We start from the raw sequence: 15068 nt of genomic DNA, 5'->3' as shown, positions 1-15068 counted from the left end.
AAACATTTAATACAAAAATACTCTTTCAGCATTAGATTAAGTCATACTGTGAATATTTATAATGTATTTTAAAATATATTAAATTATTAAACTTAATTATATCTTATTTTTTTCTGCATACAAATATTTGTCAAGGTTAAAACACATATTGGATAAGCAGTGATGTGATACATAGTATTGTTTTCTATGAATTTGAAATATTCAATAATTGATTGTCATTATTTCTGTTTGTGGAATAAAACAATTTTTGTATGTAAAAATAAAAATTGTATTTTTAGTCAAAATAACCAAGTATAGTTTGGAACACATTTTCCATTTACCATATTCCATATTAAACGATTGTTTATCATTAACAACCAATATGAAATAATATAACTGGAGTAACTCCTATCAAATGAACAAAAATGTACCCTTTATCTGCATTATGCTTATAAAAGGAGTTTACAATATTAAAACATATACTGCACAGTGCTGCCTCTTGCTCATTTCTTAGGAAAGTATCACCTGCATAGGGGTGTTGGAAGGGGTTGCTACTGTAACAGTGTAGTGTAAATAAAAATATCAATGATTTCAATTGTTGTTTTAAAAATGCATGTCAAACCAACTGATGTTTTTTTAATTGTTTTTGAAATAGGTCCCTAATTTAAACAGTGACTGATACATCCAAAATAATCATATCAACGCTCCTTTTTCTGCTGCCAAGAAAATACCATATTTAATACGGTATTTTTTGAATACCGTATTTATATCATATTTTTTTGGCAGCAGAAACTGGGCTCATAAAAAAAACACGACCACCCACAAAGTATTGTTAGCAGAAATGGGGTATTAAAAAATATGGTATAAAAAATACCGTATTTTATACCCATATTTTTATACTGTATTTTGGGCAGTTGCAGCAGAAACAAGCCCAACTTCATGCCTAAGTTTTACACTCCTTGACCTGAATAGCAATTGGTAACAACCTATGGAATGTGGAAATATCAGTAGGCACAAGTACTTGTCTCAGAGGATAAACAATAAAAATGTCTGGTTATTTATAACTGGACCTGTTGAAGAAATTATGACTGAATTATGTACTATTTAATACCTGTAGTACAATTTTAACTGGGTGTTTTATACAATGCAGTTACATGCCTCTATTAATTATGTTAAAAAGAAGTGTGTTTAATAATAATAATTCAAAGCGATTGTGTTTAATGAGAATTTACTTGCAAAACCGTCTATATTTCCGAAAATGTGTAGATTCCCTGTGATGGTTTGGTGTATTTTGGAGGTGTCTATACCTCTTGTTATATAAGACCAACTAAAGCACATGATTCAGGCCTAGTAGTAGTGGTTGCTGACCAATTCAGCCTACATCATTTACCACTCACAAAGGCGCAGTATTTGGTCTACTCCAAGTACAAAAGAGCATAAAAATCAGAATACTGTAAATATACAGTAATCCATATTTAGCTTATTTTGCAAACTTAAGCATAATTTCTTCTTATATAACCTTTATTTTATAACTTATGTTTTGCTTAAGTGCAAGCTTGATGGTCTACAGTTATGAATGTCAGACTAGTGATCTACTAATGTAAATTACTTTGTTAGTTGTCTTTGAATTATTTTTATTATATATTGTTAATGTTTCTCTACTGAACCACTTTGGAAATCAATGCTTTCAAGTGTCATTCAGTATAAAGACAGAATAAATAAATAATACTAGAGGTCATGTATTTGAATCCTACCAAATTTTTCCACAAACACAAATTTACTTTGCATAAACTACAAGTGAATCTGACAGTTTATTCTGAATTTAGTTGTTTTACGCAGGCTCCAAATCATACTTTTAATATCAATCATTAACAAGCTAGTTTTCTTTATAAGTATAAAGTTCAATTTATATAGCATCAAACCTAAACTTTTAGTTTGTTTGCATAGCATTTGATGTTAATAATATTGTTTTATATCACAAGAGTTGAATTGCTACTGGTATCTGTTTTGTGTATCTTCTTTATCCATAGCCAACAATACAAGTGGTGTGACTAATTGTAGATTTGACCTTGATCTTGTATGACATCATTGTTTAGCCACACTTGTATGATAATTCCTCTTAAAAAGATCTATGGATAATTCAGTATCAATTCAGTATCTGCTGTCTATGGCTACAGGACCCTGTGCAAATTTAATTGTTCATTTTGAAAGACTTTTATTGTACTGAGTGCAAATGAGCAGAGCACCTTCTATGACAAACAATTTGGGAATTACAGCATTGCCATTAGAGTTCTTTGTGAATCAAGTGTTTATTTGAATATATTACATAGCCTATGTAAATACGTGAACGTGATTGGTTGAAACTGCATCACATGACTACCGCTGCGAGTATCGTAAATCGTATATATCCTCGAGTACGATGATATTGACTGAGTAACTTTCGCGTAATTATCGTGTCCCTGTCATTAACCATATAAAATCCAGCAAATTCTTGAGTACGATGATATTGACTGCGTAATTTTCGTTAAATAAACAAAAGTCATCTACTGGGTCTTGAACTCGCGATGAAATTGTCACTCCATCACAAGACAACGCTTCATGCGCTGCGCCACGGAACTTGCTTGAAGAAATTAATCAACTAAACTATTTAAATTATGCATACATAGTGCCCTCATTTGTTATTAGTCCTCCCTAGATGTGATGAAAGACTGTTTGTGATTGGTTAATACTCACGGTAGTAGTTAGTTATGCACGACACGGCGAACATCCGGTGATTCGGCTCGAAAAAGACAAATTATTCGGCCTACCTGATAATAATATGTAGGCTTATTGGTGGAAATTCTTCTGTTATTATTTAAACGACCTAGGCTAGTGAATATTTTATTGCCAAGGAATCATTAATTATTAATTATCTGTATATTATTCTTCGCAAGGTAGGTGTCTAGGCCTAGGCAGGCAGTCAATATCTGTATAATAGAATATAGATGATTCCATAATAATAAAAATAGAAATATATGCTGCTGACTGTACTTCATCAAGTATTTAAATCTGAAAGTAGAATTAGATTCTTCCATTTAATGATTAGGATCTAGATTATGTGAGGATCATATAGTTTTTAGTAGATAGTTGTTTTAATGGATATACCTAGATTAAATCCTATACAAGTGTTGTGTCCTGACATATCTAGACCATTTCAGTATTATTATTCATATCAATGCAAGAAAGTTCTTAGACAGTTAATTTAATTGATTGTCCAGATTAATGATGAAGGCATTATTTTTCCATTATGGTTTTATAATTAACAAAAGCCTGGTAATCAGTCAGACTAGGCGATTAAACCATTAATTTGATATTGCTCATCAAAGATCATGTATACTGAACAAGTGCATTTTGATATTGCAGTTGTTTTGGTAGATGATGTGATGACCAACATATTGTTAATGTTAGCAGTATCAGTGACCTTGTTCAATTACAAATTGACCATTAGAATGCAAGTATATGATAATTAGTTGACCATTTGTGCAATTAATGGTTTTGTAATTTAAATTAAATGCTATTTTCTAGTTTATTATTTCCATTAGCTTATACAAACTCGCTATAGTTTATATTCCTAGAGCCAGATTTCTTCATATCTACTTTATATAATAGAAATGTGAGGGAGGGACTGCCATAGCTTCCTCGACTACCACCTTTCCACATATCCAGTCTGATTCTTTACTTAATGTAATGAATGTTGATGCAAATTGAAGAAATTTTTACTTGAAGAAATACTGTAGCTCACAAGAATCACAAATATAAAACTGATACACTTGTATAAAATATACCTAAAAAAGACTGAAAACTTGTAAAAACATATAAAATAATAAAAGCGTTTAAAGTATAGTGGATTACACTTTACAAAGATTTACAAAGAAGATTAGAGTTTTTTTAAATTAAGGTCAAGAAAAGTGGATTGTAGTAAAATATTAATAGGGGAGAACTAAACATTTTGGTGACACATTAGCTTCACCCTAGAATCACCAGAAGATAGCTATGGGCGGCCATTAGGGCCAAAATAGACAAATGTTGCCGTACGAACAATTCCGCTCCCGTAAGGCAAACTAATGGCGTTAAAGACATAATTCCTCGAGTGACAAACAAATATTGCCGTACGGACACACAAACACACTGCCATATGAACAAATTGCCGTATGGTTAAATTGGCGTAAGGACAAACATTGGCGTAAGGACAAAAATTGGAGTAAGGACAAAAATTGCCGAAAGGACAAAATTGCCGAAAGCACAACAATTGGCGTAAGGACAAATTGGCGTACAGTCTAACTAAATATAAACGTTGAGGGCAGCATAGTATTTTAAAACCACATGACTGAAACCACTCTGTGTCCAGTCCTGCTGGGGAATAAAAACATAATCATGGAAGGCTTGTGTCAAGCTAGCCAGCAATAGGTCAGCCCTTATTTTTTCCAGACAACAATAACTATGAAACGCCGTTTGTGTAATTTTTACATTTTCAGTGTTACTTATGGTTTTTATGGTATTAGAAATTAAATATTTGTGAGAAAACGGCGGATTGCTCCTGGGAGTCACTTGGTGGGATTGTACTAGGGTACTTTCTTAGTCGTCTAGTATAAGTTAGAGTAGGACCGCTGGTCCCGTTTACTCAGCATTTATCTTTTGAATTTTATACTGTATTTGTGAGAAAACGGCGGATTGATTGATTGATCGAATTTCACTATAATATTAAAAAACGTAATTGAGTTACACTCAGATTTAAAAGATGAGGGCTGAGTAAACGGGACCAGTGGTCATACTCTAACTTTTACTGGACGACTAAGGAGGTACCCTATAATCCCACCAAGTGACTCCCAGGAGCAATCCGCCGTTTTCTTACAAATACATTATAAAATTCCACTATATATAAAAAATCGTAATTGAGTTACACTCAGATTTAAAAGATAAATGCTGAGTAAACGGGACCAGCGGTCCTACTCTAACTTATACTGGACGACTAAGGAGGTACCCTAGTATAATCCCACCAAGTAACACCCAGGAGCAATCCGCCGTTTTCTCACAAATACAGTATCAAATTTCACTATAATATTAAAAATCGTAATTGAGTTACACTCAGATTTAAAAGATGAGGGCTGAGTAAACGGGACCAGTGGTCATACTCTAACTTTTACTGGACGACTAAAGAGGTACCCTAGTATAATCCCACCAAGTGACTCCCAGGAGCAATCCGCCGTTTTCTCACAAATATTTAATTTCTAATACCATAAAAACCATAAGTAACACTGAAAATGTAAAAAATACACAAACGGCGTTTCATAGTTATTGTTGGCTGGAAAAAATAAAAGTGGGCTGGCTTATTGTCGGCTGGCTTATTGTTGGCTAGCTTGACACAAGCCTTCCATGATTATATTTTATTCCCCAGCAGGACTGGACACAGAGTGGTTTCAGTCACGTGGTTTTAAAATACTATGCTGCCCTCAACGTTTATATTTAGGTAGACTGTACGCCGATTTGTCCTTACGCCAATTTTTGTCCTTTCGGCAATTTTGTCCTTTCGGCAATTTTTGTCCTTACGCCAATTTTTGTCCTTACGCCAATGTTTGTCCTTGCCAATTTAACCATACGGCAATTTGTTCATATGGCAATGTGTTTGTGTGTCCGTACGGCAATATTTGTTTGTCACTCGAGGAATTATGTCTTTAACGCCATTAGTTTGCCTTACGGGAGCGGAATTGTTCGTACGGCAACGTTTGTCTATTTTGGCCCTAATGGCCGCCCATAGATAGCTGAGACCATGGAGGAACCACCATGCTGAGACCAAAAACAAAAGTTTCTGCATCTTTACCTATACCAAAAAGACTTAACATATTGTTTGTGAATGATTTCATTTATTATTTTCAATATCTCACATAAGAGCACTATGAATGTAGCACATATTGGCATTTATTTAACAAACAATACAAATAATTCATACTGTAGAGCAAGGTATGATTGAGACATTAAGGCCATAATGGGTCAGTTCTCACCTGAGAGTGTACATGCTCCTATCCAGCTTGTTTGATTTAATTTCATGCATCAGTTACCTTTCTCTTCCATCTAGAAATCATAGCTAATTTCAGCTCTTTGGTCACTGAGCATATTATATTATGAACACCCAATGATCATCAGAATGACAGAATATACCAATAAAACAATTGAATTGTTGTGAATGTGTTCAGATGGCTTCTCTTACTGCCAAACTGTGCCTGTATTTTCAATTAATGTATGAACTACAGTATGAATGAAGGGAAATAGAATGTATTTATTTATTATGCAATGTAAGATGAGGCCTGTTTAGTATACAATACATACAGCGTTTCTTTTTTCGGTATCTAATATTTTGTGGCAGCAGAAATGGTGCTAAAAAGAATATTTTTTAAGCCCAAATTATGTGAAAGGATCAGATATTTAATTTGACAGATTAAAAAGTATATTAAATAAAAACATTGAGTGGAAGATATCCTAATCTGATATACTTCAAAGACATTCTCAACATGAGTATGGATAGATCTATTAAATGGATCAATAGTAAATACAGTGAGAAAACTCCCATGTTATTGAATTTCATATTGCTTCTAGCCATGGATGTATGGTATTTAGATCCTCATAGAATTGACCAATCAGTCATTCATCCCCCCTCTGTATAAAATCCGTCAATCAGTTTTCCCCCACCTGCCCCATTGACTCACCAACTTCCTAATGATAACAACCATGATGAATTATAAACAATATAGGGATGAGTAATTTTATGATGAGATATAATTGCAACACAAAGGTTGTTGGTTGATGGGAGTTTCATATTTTAATTAGAACATTAACAGTGAACATATGTTCTGGAAAATGTGCAATAGATGATTATGATTAATATGTCATTTGTATGGTAAATATTGTCTGGCCATCTGTGTACCTAAAATAGACTGGACATGTATTTAGATTTTGAATTTTATAATTCTCCATAACTCTCCATAAAAATGGAAATGAAATCCTGATAAATTTAGATAACATATTCGTTAATAAATTTAACAGTGCCTATTATAACTAATTATAACAGTAAAACCACTATAGGACACCTTCAGGACCAAACAAAGCATATTGTATTTTATTTCTGTAAATTCTTGTATGTCTACTGGTTATAAAATGTTTGGAATACATTGATTTTGATGCCTTTTCCTGTTGGCTAATCAAGTTTGTTGGTAGCGTGATTGGTTTTTAAACTGTTCAATGTGTTGTGAAATATTTTTTGATTGAACTGTGAAATTTGTATTTAGAACATGCTAATTTCTCGTCTATTCAGGGAATCATCAACAAAAGGCCATTGTTCTTCATTCATTGTGTTCTAATATATTCTGTAAATGTATGATTTGTATTTAAAAAAACCCCAAACTTTGTAACCCAAATGCTGTGTCCCTTGTACTGGATTTGAAGAACAATAAACACTTGCTAGTTATGATAACGATATTTAAATAATATCGTACCTGAAAATTGCTTCTGAAAGTGTGTATGCACAGGAAAAAAGTGAACAAAAATAGTGTATTATTAGATACATTAAAGACAGAGTTATAAAGTTTGTGAGTACATGCATATTAAATTATGTGCTGATAAAATTGTCCTCAGCAATGCATACATCTTCAAGGCAGACATTTTTAATGTCATAATATTCCCTCCATTTTTATGATCTTCATCGCTTTATCATTTACACACTTGCCTTAGTAAAACGTAGTGTATTCCATTTGGTAAGTATTTTAGAAATAATTGTATAGTGTTGATAGATCTCACTATGTTTAATCCACATGTAATTTGTATCCAATTATTGGCAACATATTTTTGAAGTTCATGCATAATTTTCCAACAGGCCTTTTTAACCTTTGGCATAGATACTTAATAAATTTTAAAGTATCTAGAAATGCATCATAACTTCACATCATAGATTTTGTTCTTAAAAGTCTTACAATTATTCATGCGATGGGTTCAATTTTACACACCTATTTCATGCCTACTTTTGATTAGTCCTTCTCTCTGAAGTGGGAGAACTATACAGTAAAAGAAAATAAAATAAAATAACAAAAATAGTCCAAACTTGACATTGGACAGTCCTATCATGGGGACATTACCATTTGATTTTTATTCTAAACAAGATATTTCTTGCGCAATGGTAATTGTTCCACAGTACATGCCTAGTAAAAACAATTAGAATTTAGAAATATGTAAAAATTATGAACTAGGTTGCCACTATAGGTAGAACCATTTCCTTTCTTAGAAGTACCACACACATGTATTTACATTTGCAGTGCACTTTATTTAGTAATTTACAATGTATAAATCTGTACTATTCAACGTATTTTGGATTACTTCCTCATTTTCATACATGTAATTATATTGTGGTTTAAACTGTATTTTCTGACTTTAATTAATTTATTCAAGAAAATCTAAAAACCTAGTGGCCATACGAAATAATCTATATCAGAGAAGATTAACAGATGCGAACTTTGAATTAAAATGTTATTCCTAGAAGTAAAATACTTATTTAAGTAAGAACTTATTTAAGTTTATTACAGACATTGAAACATGATTGGACAATTTTAGGAAAATCATTTTAAAATATACCATACTTAAAACATGTACTGTACTCGCATACAAGAAAAATACATAGAAGATTACTACCATTCACAGCTCAACACCCCAACTTATTTCATACCTATAGGACTTTAGTGTATCATACCCATGGGTAATTTTATATTATACAAAAAATTAATGTTTATGAGTTGAAAAATTGACTGCTTTATTTTAACGAGGCGGAGCCGAGTTAAAATGATACACTAATGACTGATACATTAATAATATACTGGTAAGTCCTGTATACAGGTAGGTATGAAATAAAGTTGGGATGTTGATCTGTGAATGGTAGTAATCTTCTATAAATGTATTTATTTTGTTGAGCTGTGAATGGTAGTAATCTTCTACTTTTATTCAAGTTCCATTAAAAAAGGCAGTGTTCCAACTTCAGACTCGGAGTAGAACAATTATTATGTTATATATATTTTTATATTACATAGCCTATGTAAATACGTGAGCGTGATTGGTTGAAACTGCATCACATGACTACTGCTGCGAGGATCGTAAATCGTATATTTCCTCGAGTACACTGAGTCATTTTCGCGTCATTATCGTGTCTCTGTCATTAAACATATAAAATCCAGTAATTTCTCGAGTAGGATGATATTGACTGTGTAATTTTCGTGTGGCAACACTCGCGTTTGGCGATAAATAAAGTCATCTACTGAGATTTGAACTCTGACCTTTTGACCTTTTGACCTATTGCCACATTTTCAAAATGTGTAACCAAGCCAAAAATGATTGTTTGACTACTGTAAACCAATTTCTGAAGTCAAATTCTCTGGACCTCAAAGTGCATACAAAAGTTGATCTAGCTACTAAAGTATATTAATCATAATGTTCCTACCATGGACCAATAAATTAGATAGGTCAATGCTCCCACCCTGGAATATGTAGGCCTACATATACTGTAGTTTAGTTTATGATCACGTTTTTGTATAGTAGGCCAGACTATTTACACAAGTTTACTAAACAAAAATAATTGATATAATAAACCATTATATCTGAAGAAAGAACAATGATTAAAAAAGTCGAGCAGCGTTTTTTGTAAGAAATATTTCTTGTTTATTTTGCAAAACTGCCTATCCTACTATCGATCTAATCCTAAGAATCAAATGTTACTGTAGTAGAGTAGTTTTTAATCCACTTCAAGAGATGAAACACACTTTGTATCCTTGGTACATAATGATCAATTGTAAATAATATAACCTTAGTTAGATTATAGATAATACATTATGCAAAATATCTTTTAATGGATTGATGTACATTTCTCATAGCAAACATTTATTACTTGATTAAATTATATACGACTGTACTGTATATAATAACGAAAGGTCCATAAAATCAACTTCACAATGTTAAATAATACATGTAATGATTCTAATCCAAACAATAAAGTATCATTGCTACCTAGGCTTATTGTGATTCAATATTTTAAAACTACAGTAGAACACCTATATTCGATAACCAGCAAAATTGACTTGAGTGTTCAACACATTATTATCCCTCATTTATTTCAAGGGAATGTGTTCCCTGATTAGCTGATACAGGGTATGTGCAAAAAAGGTTTTTTAAATGTGTTGTCATCTTTTTTGTTTGAGTTTGGATAATGACTATTTTTATAAAAGTTGTCAACAGTTATTACCTTTAGTTATTATTAATTCTGATATCATTATCCTTCCACAAATATTGGAATGTCAAGAATGTCAGCACACAGTCAACAGAAACCAATCTACAGGAGCAATACAATATAGGCTGCCCTCTACAGTAAATGATTGCAGTAAAACTGATTTAGAGGTCAATATGTGACCTTTGCGGTCTGTCAAGTGGCATTTACAAGCAATAGGAAATTGGTGATGTCATTGTTTAGATATAGCACATAATAACATACAAAAGATGTAACCAATGAAACAAGATTTAAGAAACAACTTTACATGTTCAGTAAAGTATTATAAAACTTGACTAGGAAACTTAAACCACTTGATTGATTTGGTTCAATTCAAATTAATAGACATATATTTTTCAATAAAGTACAAGAATTTGAACAACTCCTGTACTATACCTTAGAAAGTAAGCAATATTCAAAGCAGTTCTCTTTGGCGAAGGTATTTTTTATGATAATTAAACAAAATATAAATAAACATTTCATTCATTTTTTTTCCACATTTACTTTTGTTTATTTTAAATAAACATTAATTAACAAATGCAGTAATTAGTATATTGTTTATTCTGATTAACTTGGTAATATCTTTTAGAGATAAAATTGTTTTCCTTCAGGAAGTTGATTGTAATGAAAGATATCTCCAGTGACCCACCCATGCAAATTAACAATCAATTCACAATAGAAGAACTGTTAATTCAAGCACTGTATTTTTTAAATGGAAAACGGAAAGGGATGATCATTTCCATTTGCAATTATTAGTTTTAACTTCAAAGTTTCAAAATCATCTTGGCTTTGCTAATGTGTTGTTGTTTAAATCATATTCACTCATTTTTTGAAAGAAAACAGCTTTTGGTCAGAGTTTTAATACGACTTGCAGGTTACCGTGACAGCTTTTGAAATGAGTTGATGTTTTGCACGTTTGGGATTGATATCACTTTGGTTCCTGCAAAACTTGTTGAAGATTGCACAGTTTGCTTGAGAAGTTGATTATTGATGACTGCAATCCAGAAACAAGTTGGTTTTGATTTGCTAATCTGATTTGGGAACAATATAATTCTTACAAACCAATTCAGAGACAGTAAAGTGCTAAAGTGCTGAAGTATTTTATGTTTAGTTCTATGATTCAATTGATAGTGAACACCTCATTCTACTGAAAGGTCATCAAATGTGCCTCAAGATCAATTAATTTGTTTATACAATTCATTTTCTTGTTCTGATTCTTGCATATGACAAATCAGTTCATCCAAGGTCTTAAACCAATAGTGTATTTGATATCATGGAAATCAATACATTAACATCCTAGAAATAGGGATTTTGTCAATTGCTAGGTTAACTATTGTTTCTAAACGGAATCATTTATGTCAAGGAAACCAAAAGCTTGCATTGTCATTGGTCAAAAGCTATTAACAGATAAAGGTGTATGCTTATTATATTTTAACATGCAACTTTGTTGAGACTGGGATACTGGATCTATTCTTATTAGATTAACCACTGATGAAAGTGTACTTCAAGGACCGCTACACTAAGCCTGAAAGAAAACTGTATTGATTTTGTTCAATTAATTACAAATCTGTAGTTGTATCTCTGCATTCCGTGGACTGTATTACTATTAGTGCTTGGTTTGTCTGTATACAGTTTGTGTAGATTTCAGTACTATTTCATTAGCGATAGTAGTCTATTTATTTTGGATACACATTTAAGAAGATTCCTTGAACGATGTCTTTAAAATTAGACATTAGCATTATTGACTCCCTCTTATGTTGATATTGCTACTCGAAACGTCATATACTTGATGACTAACATCCAAACGGGATGTGTTTTAGCATTAGTTTTCAGTAGGGCAAATTGTCCCATTGGATTTGGTTTGAGTTTGATTGGATTACACAATCAGGTGACCACTGCTCTGAAACCTACTACGACAGTAGCCAACCAGACTTGAAATTGTCAAGCGATTACTGTACTGTTCAGGTTTTATGGTAAAATCAATCAAGTTATGGAAGTAAAGAAGAAAATCTAAATTGACATGAAAATTTCTACTTAATCGTTTAATGGATTACGTATATTAAAACGACGTTTTCCTGTCCGGACAAAACAGTGAGTTGTATCTGTCTGTTTTTCAGCGAGTAAATATATTTTGAATCATTTACGTTTGTAACCCAAAACAATCTGATAAAAATGGAAGCGAACAATTTCGGTTGAGTATTTGACTTCCTGTGTAGATTGTGACTGGTTAGTTGGTTAATTGAAGACATCCTCTGTTTACTGTTTATCCTTATTCAATAGATACCTTTCTAATATTTTTGTCTGAGTGAATTTGGAAACTGTGAACAATACTTAACGACAGAAACTATTTGCAGTTACTATTTCAACTCACATGGATTTAATTTTATGGATTATTGTTGAATACTTGCTCTTTGTTTTTGTATTTCCTGTGTAGGGTGACATATACAGATTGTTGATCTTACAGGGAATTGGGGAGAACTTCCTTCCCTGTTTGGATTTGTAAATTTCTTTTAACAGAATTATAGCATTAAATTTGCTGATTGTTCTTGTATATAAAAGAAGGAATATATAAACAATGGGAACGAATCATAGCCGATCAGTCTCGACTCCCGCTACTACCGGTGAAAACAAGATGAGCCACAACTCCTCTATACCACGCCGCCGTGCATTTTCTGCACGCGGTAGACGAAAGAGTCGAGATCCAAACGTGGAACAAAAGACTCATAGTGTACATATTATTGAGAGTATTCCTTCTAAGGAGTTTTTATCCCGTAGACAGCAAATGGCAGCTTGGAATACACATGTAAGTAGGCAATGTGTGTCACAAGGAAGTTTGTGAATCCTGGTTTCCATTTAGAGCCAGTATGTCAAGTTCAAACTTTGTTGTTTTTTTAGTGTATTATTAAATTATGAGTTATTGAAATTTGATCTAGATTGTTTTTAGACCCTAGTTTGGGAAGAGATTTTGATGGAACCCAGGTTCAAGGTCATCTACTATAGTGTGCCTAGTTTACCAGCCCATGTGCCCAGTTTACAGGCCCCTATGCCCAATTTACTGCCCATGTGCCCAGTTTCCAGACCATCAGGTGGGCCCAAGGGTTAACATTTCAAGGCATACGAAGAAAAAAAATCATTTTCAACAATTACTGATACTAACTTTGTTATTGAAAAGGCAAAAAAAACATACTGCCATTTTCAGGTTTATTTTCATCTGAAAATTTGGTGGATGATAAATCATCAATAAACTTAAATCAAAGGTTATTTAAAATGTATAAATACTATTAAGTTCAAATTCAAATTTATTATCCAATATAGTAGAAGTAAATGAAATTTGTTCAAAACATGCAAAAATACTATACAATGTGTAAAATATGTTAAAACCGGATGTACATTTTAAAACACAATGACAGAAATATAATTGCAGTATGGCGTGTCACAAGTGAAAATGCACTCTATATCTTGATAATATAATTTAATTGATTTGATACATCTTGTCAACATTGTCACTTATTCTCTCTATACATTATGATGCAATTATTGATTAAGTTAATTTCACCAGCAGTATGGAAGGCCAATTAATTTCTATTTAGTTAACATGGGTGTTCTTTATAATGCTACCATTGTTGCAAGTTCAAATTGATACTAGTTTTCAGAGTTACTATAATTACATTAAATGGTTGTCTGCACTTCAGTTTAAAAAGTACATCAAATACTGTATCAATTACATCTTAACTTCTATCTCCAGGCACCAAGGACAACCAATAGTTAAAGTCACATTCTATACGTTTTTTAGATCTAATTTAAGGTCACAAGCTACATTTAATGTAAAAATAAATACTATATGGTTCTATTGAGATAACGTTTTTCGTCTTTAAACGGTTAGATATGTGAAAAATAAGTCGATTTTAATAATTTAAGAGGCCCGCTATAAATCCCAACATGCTTTGCACGCGGATTGATATCTACGTTTTTCTTCTGTAATTCACTCACTTTTTGATCGATCGCGAGGCCAAAACAAATGATAAAGACATCTAACTTTTCAGCGAAAATACCAGGTTTCCTCCAAAGCCCCTTTCACACAGAGCTGTAAGACGGTAATATTGCGGTAATTCGCGAACGCCGGCTTATGTGTGAAAGGGTAAAAACCCCTTAATGCCGGCTTCCGTTAGACCGCCTCTGGACCTAGTAAAATTGCGGTAATATTACCGTCGCGGTCGTAAGCCTGGTCTGTGTGAAAGAGTCCACGACATAACGCCTGCTTACGCAGCGAAGCAAGGATAAATTCGGGACATTTTCCTTTTACTTGATGCGACCTCTATTTTATGAAGACAGTAATCATTAAATATTGCGCCTAAAGACCGTCCACAAGAGGACATTCACTGCGAGCTACTTAGGTAGTGCATTCTCTTTTTATCACAATTTACCATAAAACGTACATTTAACACAAGGAATGACATGGTTTAATGTTTTTAAAGTAATATATATGCATTATTTTTACAAAACGTCACAAATTGTAGGGAATCCCAGAAATAAGTTACCTATGATTGTCATTTGGCTCCTTTTGGCCCAGTGTGAAATGTTATTTCAAAGCTAAATATTTATACATTTTACATTACAATAAAACAATTGCTAAGCTTGGTTGCCAGTAAGTAGTTCATAAAACAAAATAACCTTGTTCAAATTGTTAACCTTGAGGACTTCTGTGTAATATTAACTTTATTAGGTAACTTTTAATTTGCAAGTCATACATACACAAAGC

The 15068-nt window shown here is 32.5% G+C and overlaps 1 protein-coding gene across 4 annotated transcripts in view; it reads left to right on the top strand.

The window, feature by feature from the left end:
* Positions 1-15068, top strand: part of LOC144840059 (formin-like protein 2) — a 63758-nt gene that overhangs the window by 20020 nt on the left and 28670 nt on the right. For 2 of the 4 annotated variants that reach the window (XM_078695716.1, XM_078695714.1), the window contains exon 1: positions 12663-13112. The exons of 1 other annotated variant lie outside the window; for it this stretch is intronic. In XM_078695716.1, coding sequence (XP_078551842.1) covers positions 12885-13112 — 228 coding nt within the window. In that variant the 5' untranslated portion in view covers positions 12663-12884. Of the gene's footprint in view, positions 1-12662; positions 13113-15068 lie in introns of those variants that run through there. One more of the 4 variants, XM_078695715.1, reaches the window with a different exon arrangement.

This window comes from Antedon bifida, chromosome 4 (genome assembly GCF_963402885.1).
Source record: "Antedon bifida chromosome 4, ecAntBifi1.1, whole genome shotgun sequence".
NCBI classification, from domain to species: Eukaryota; Metazoa; Echinodermata; class Crinoidea; order Comatulida; family Antedonidae; genus Antedon; species Antedon bifida.
Note: the sequence above shows the minus strand (reverse complement) of the source record. Positions and strands in the feature narration are given on the sequence as shown.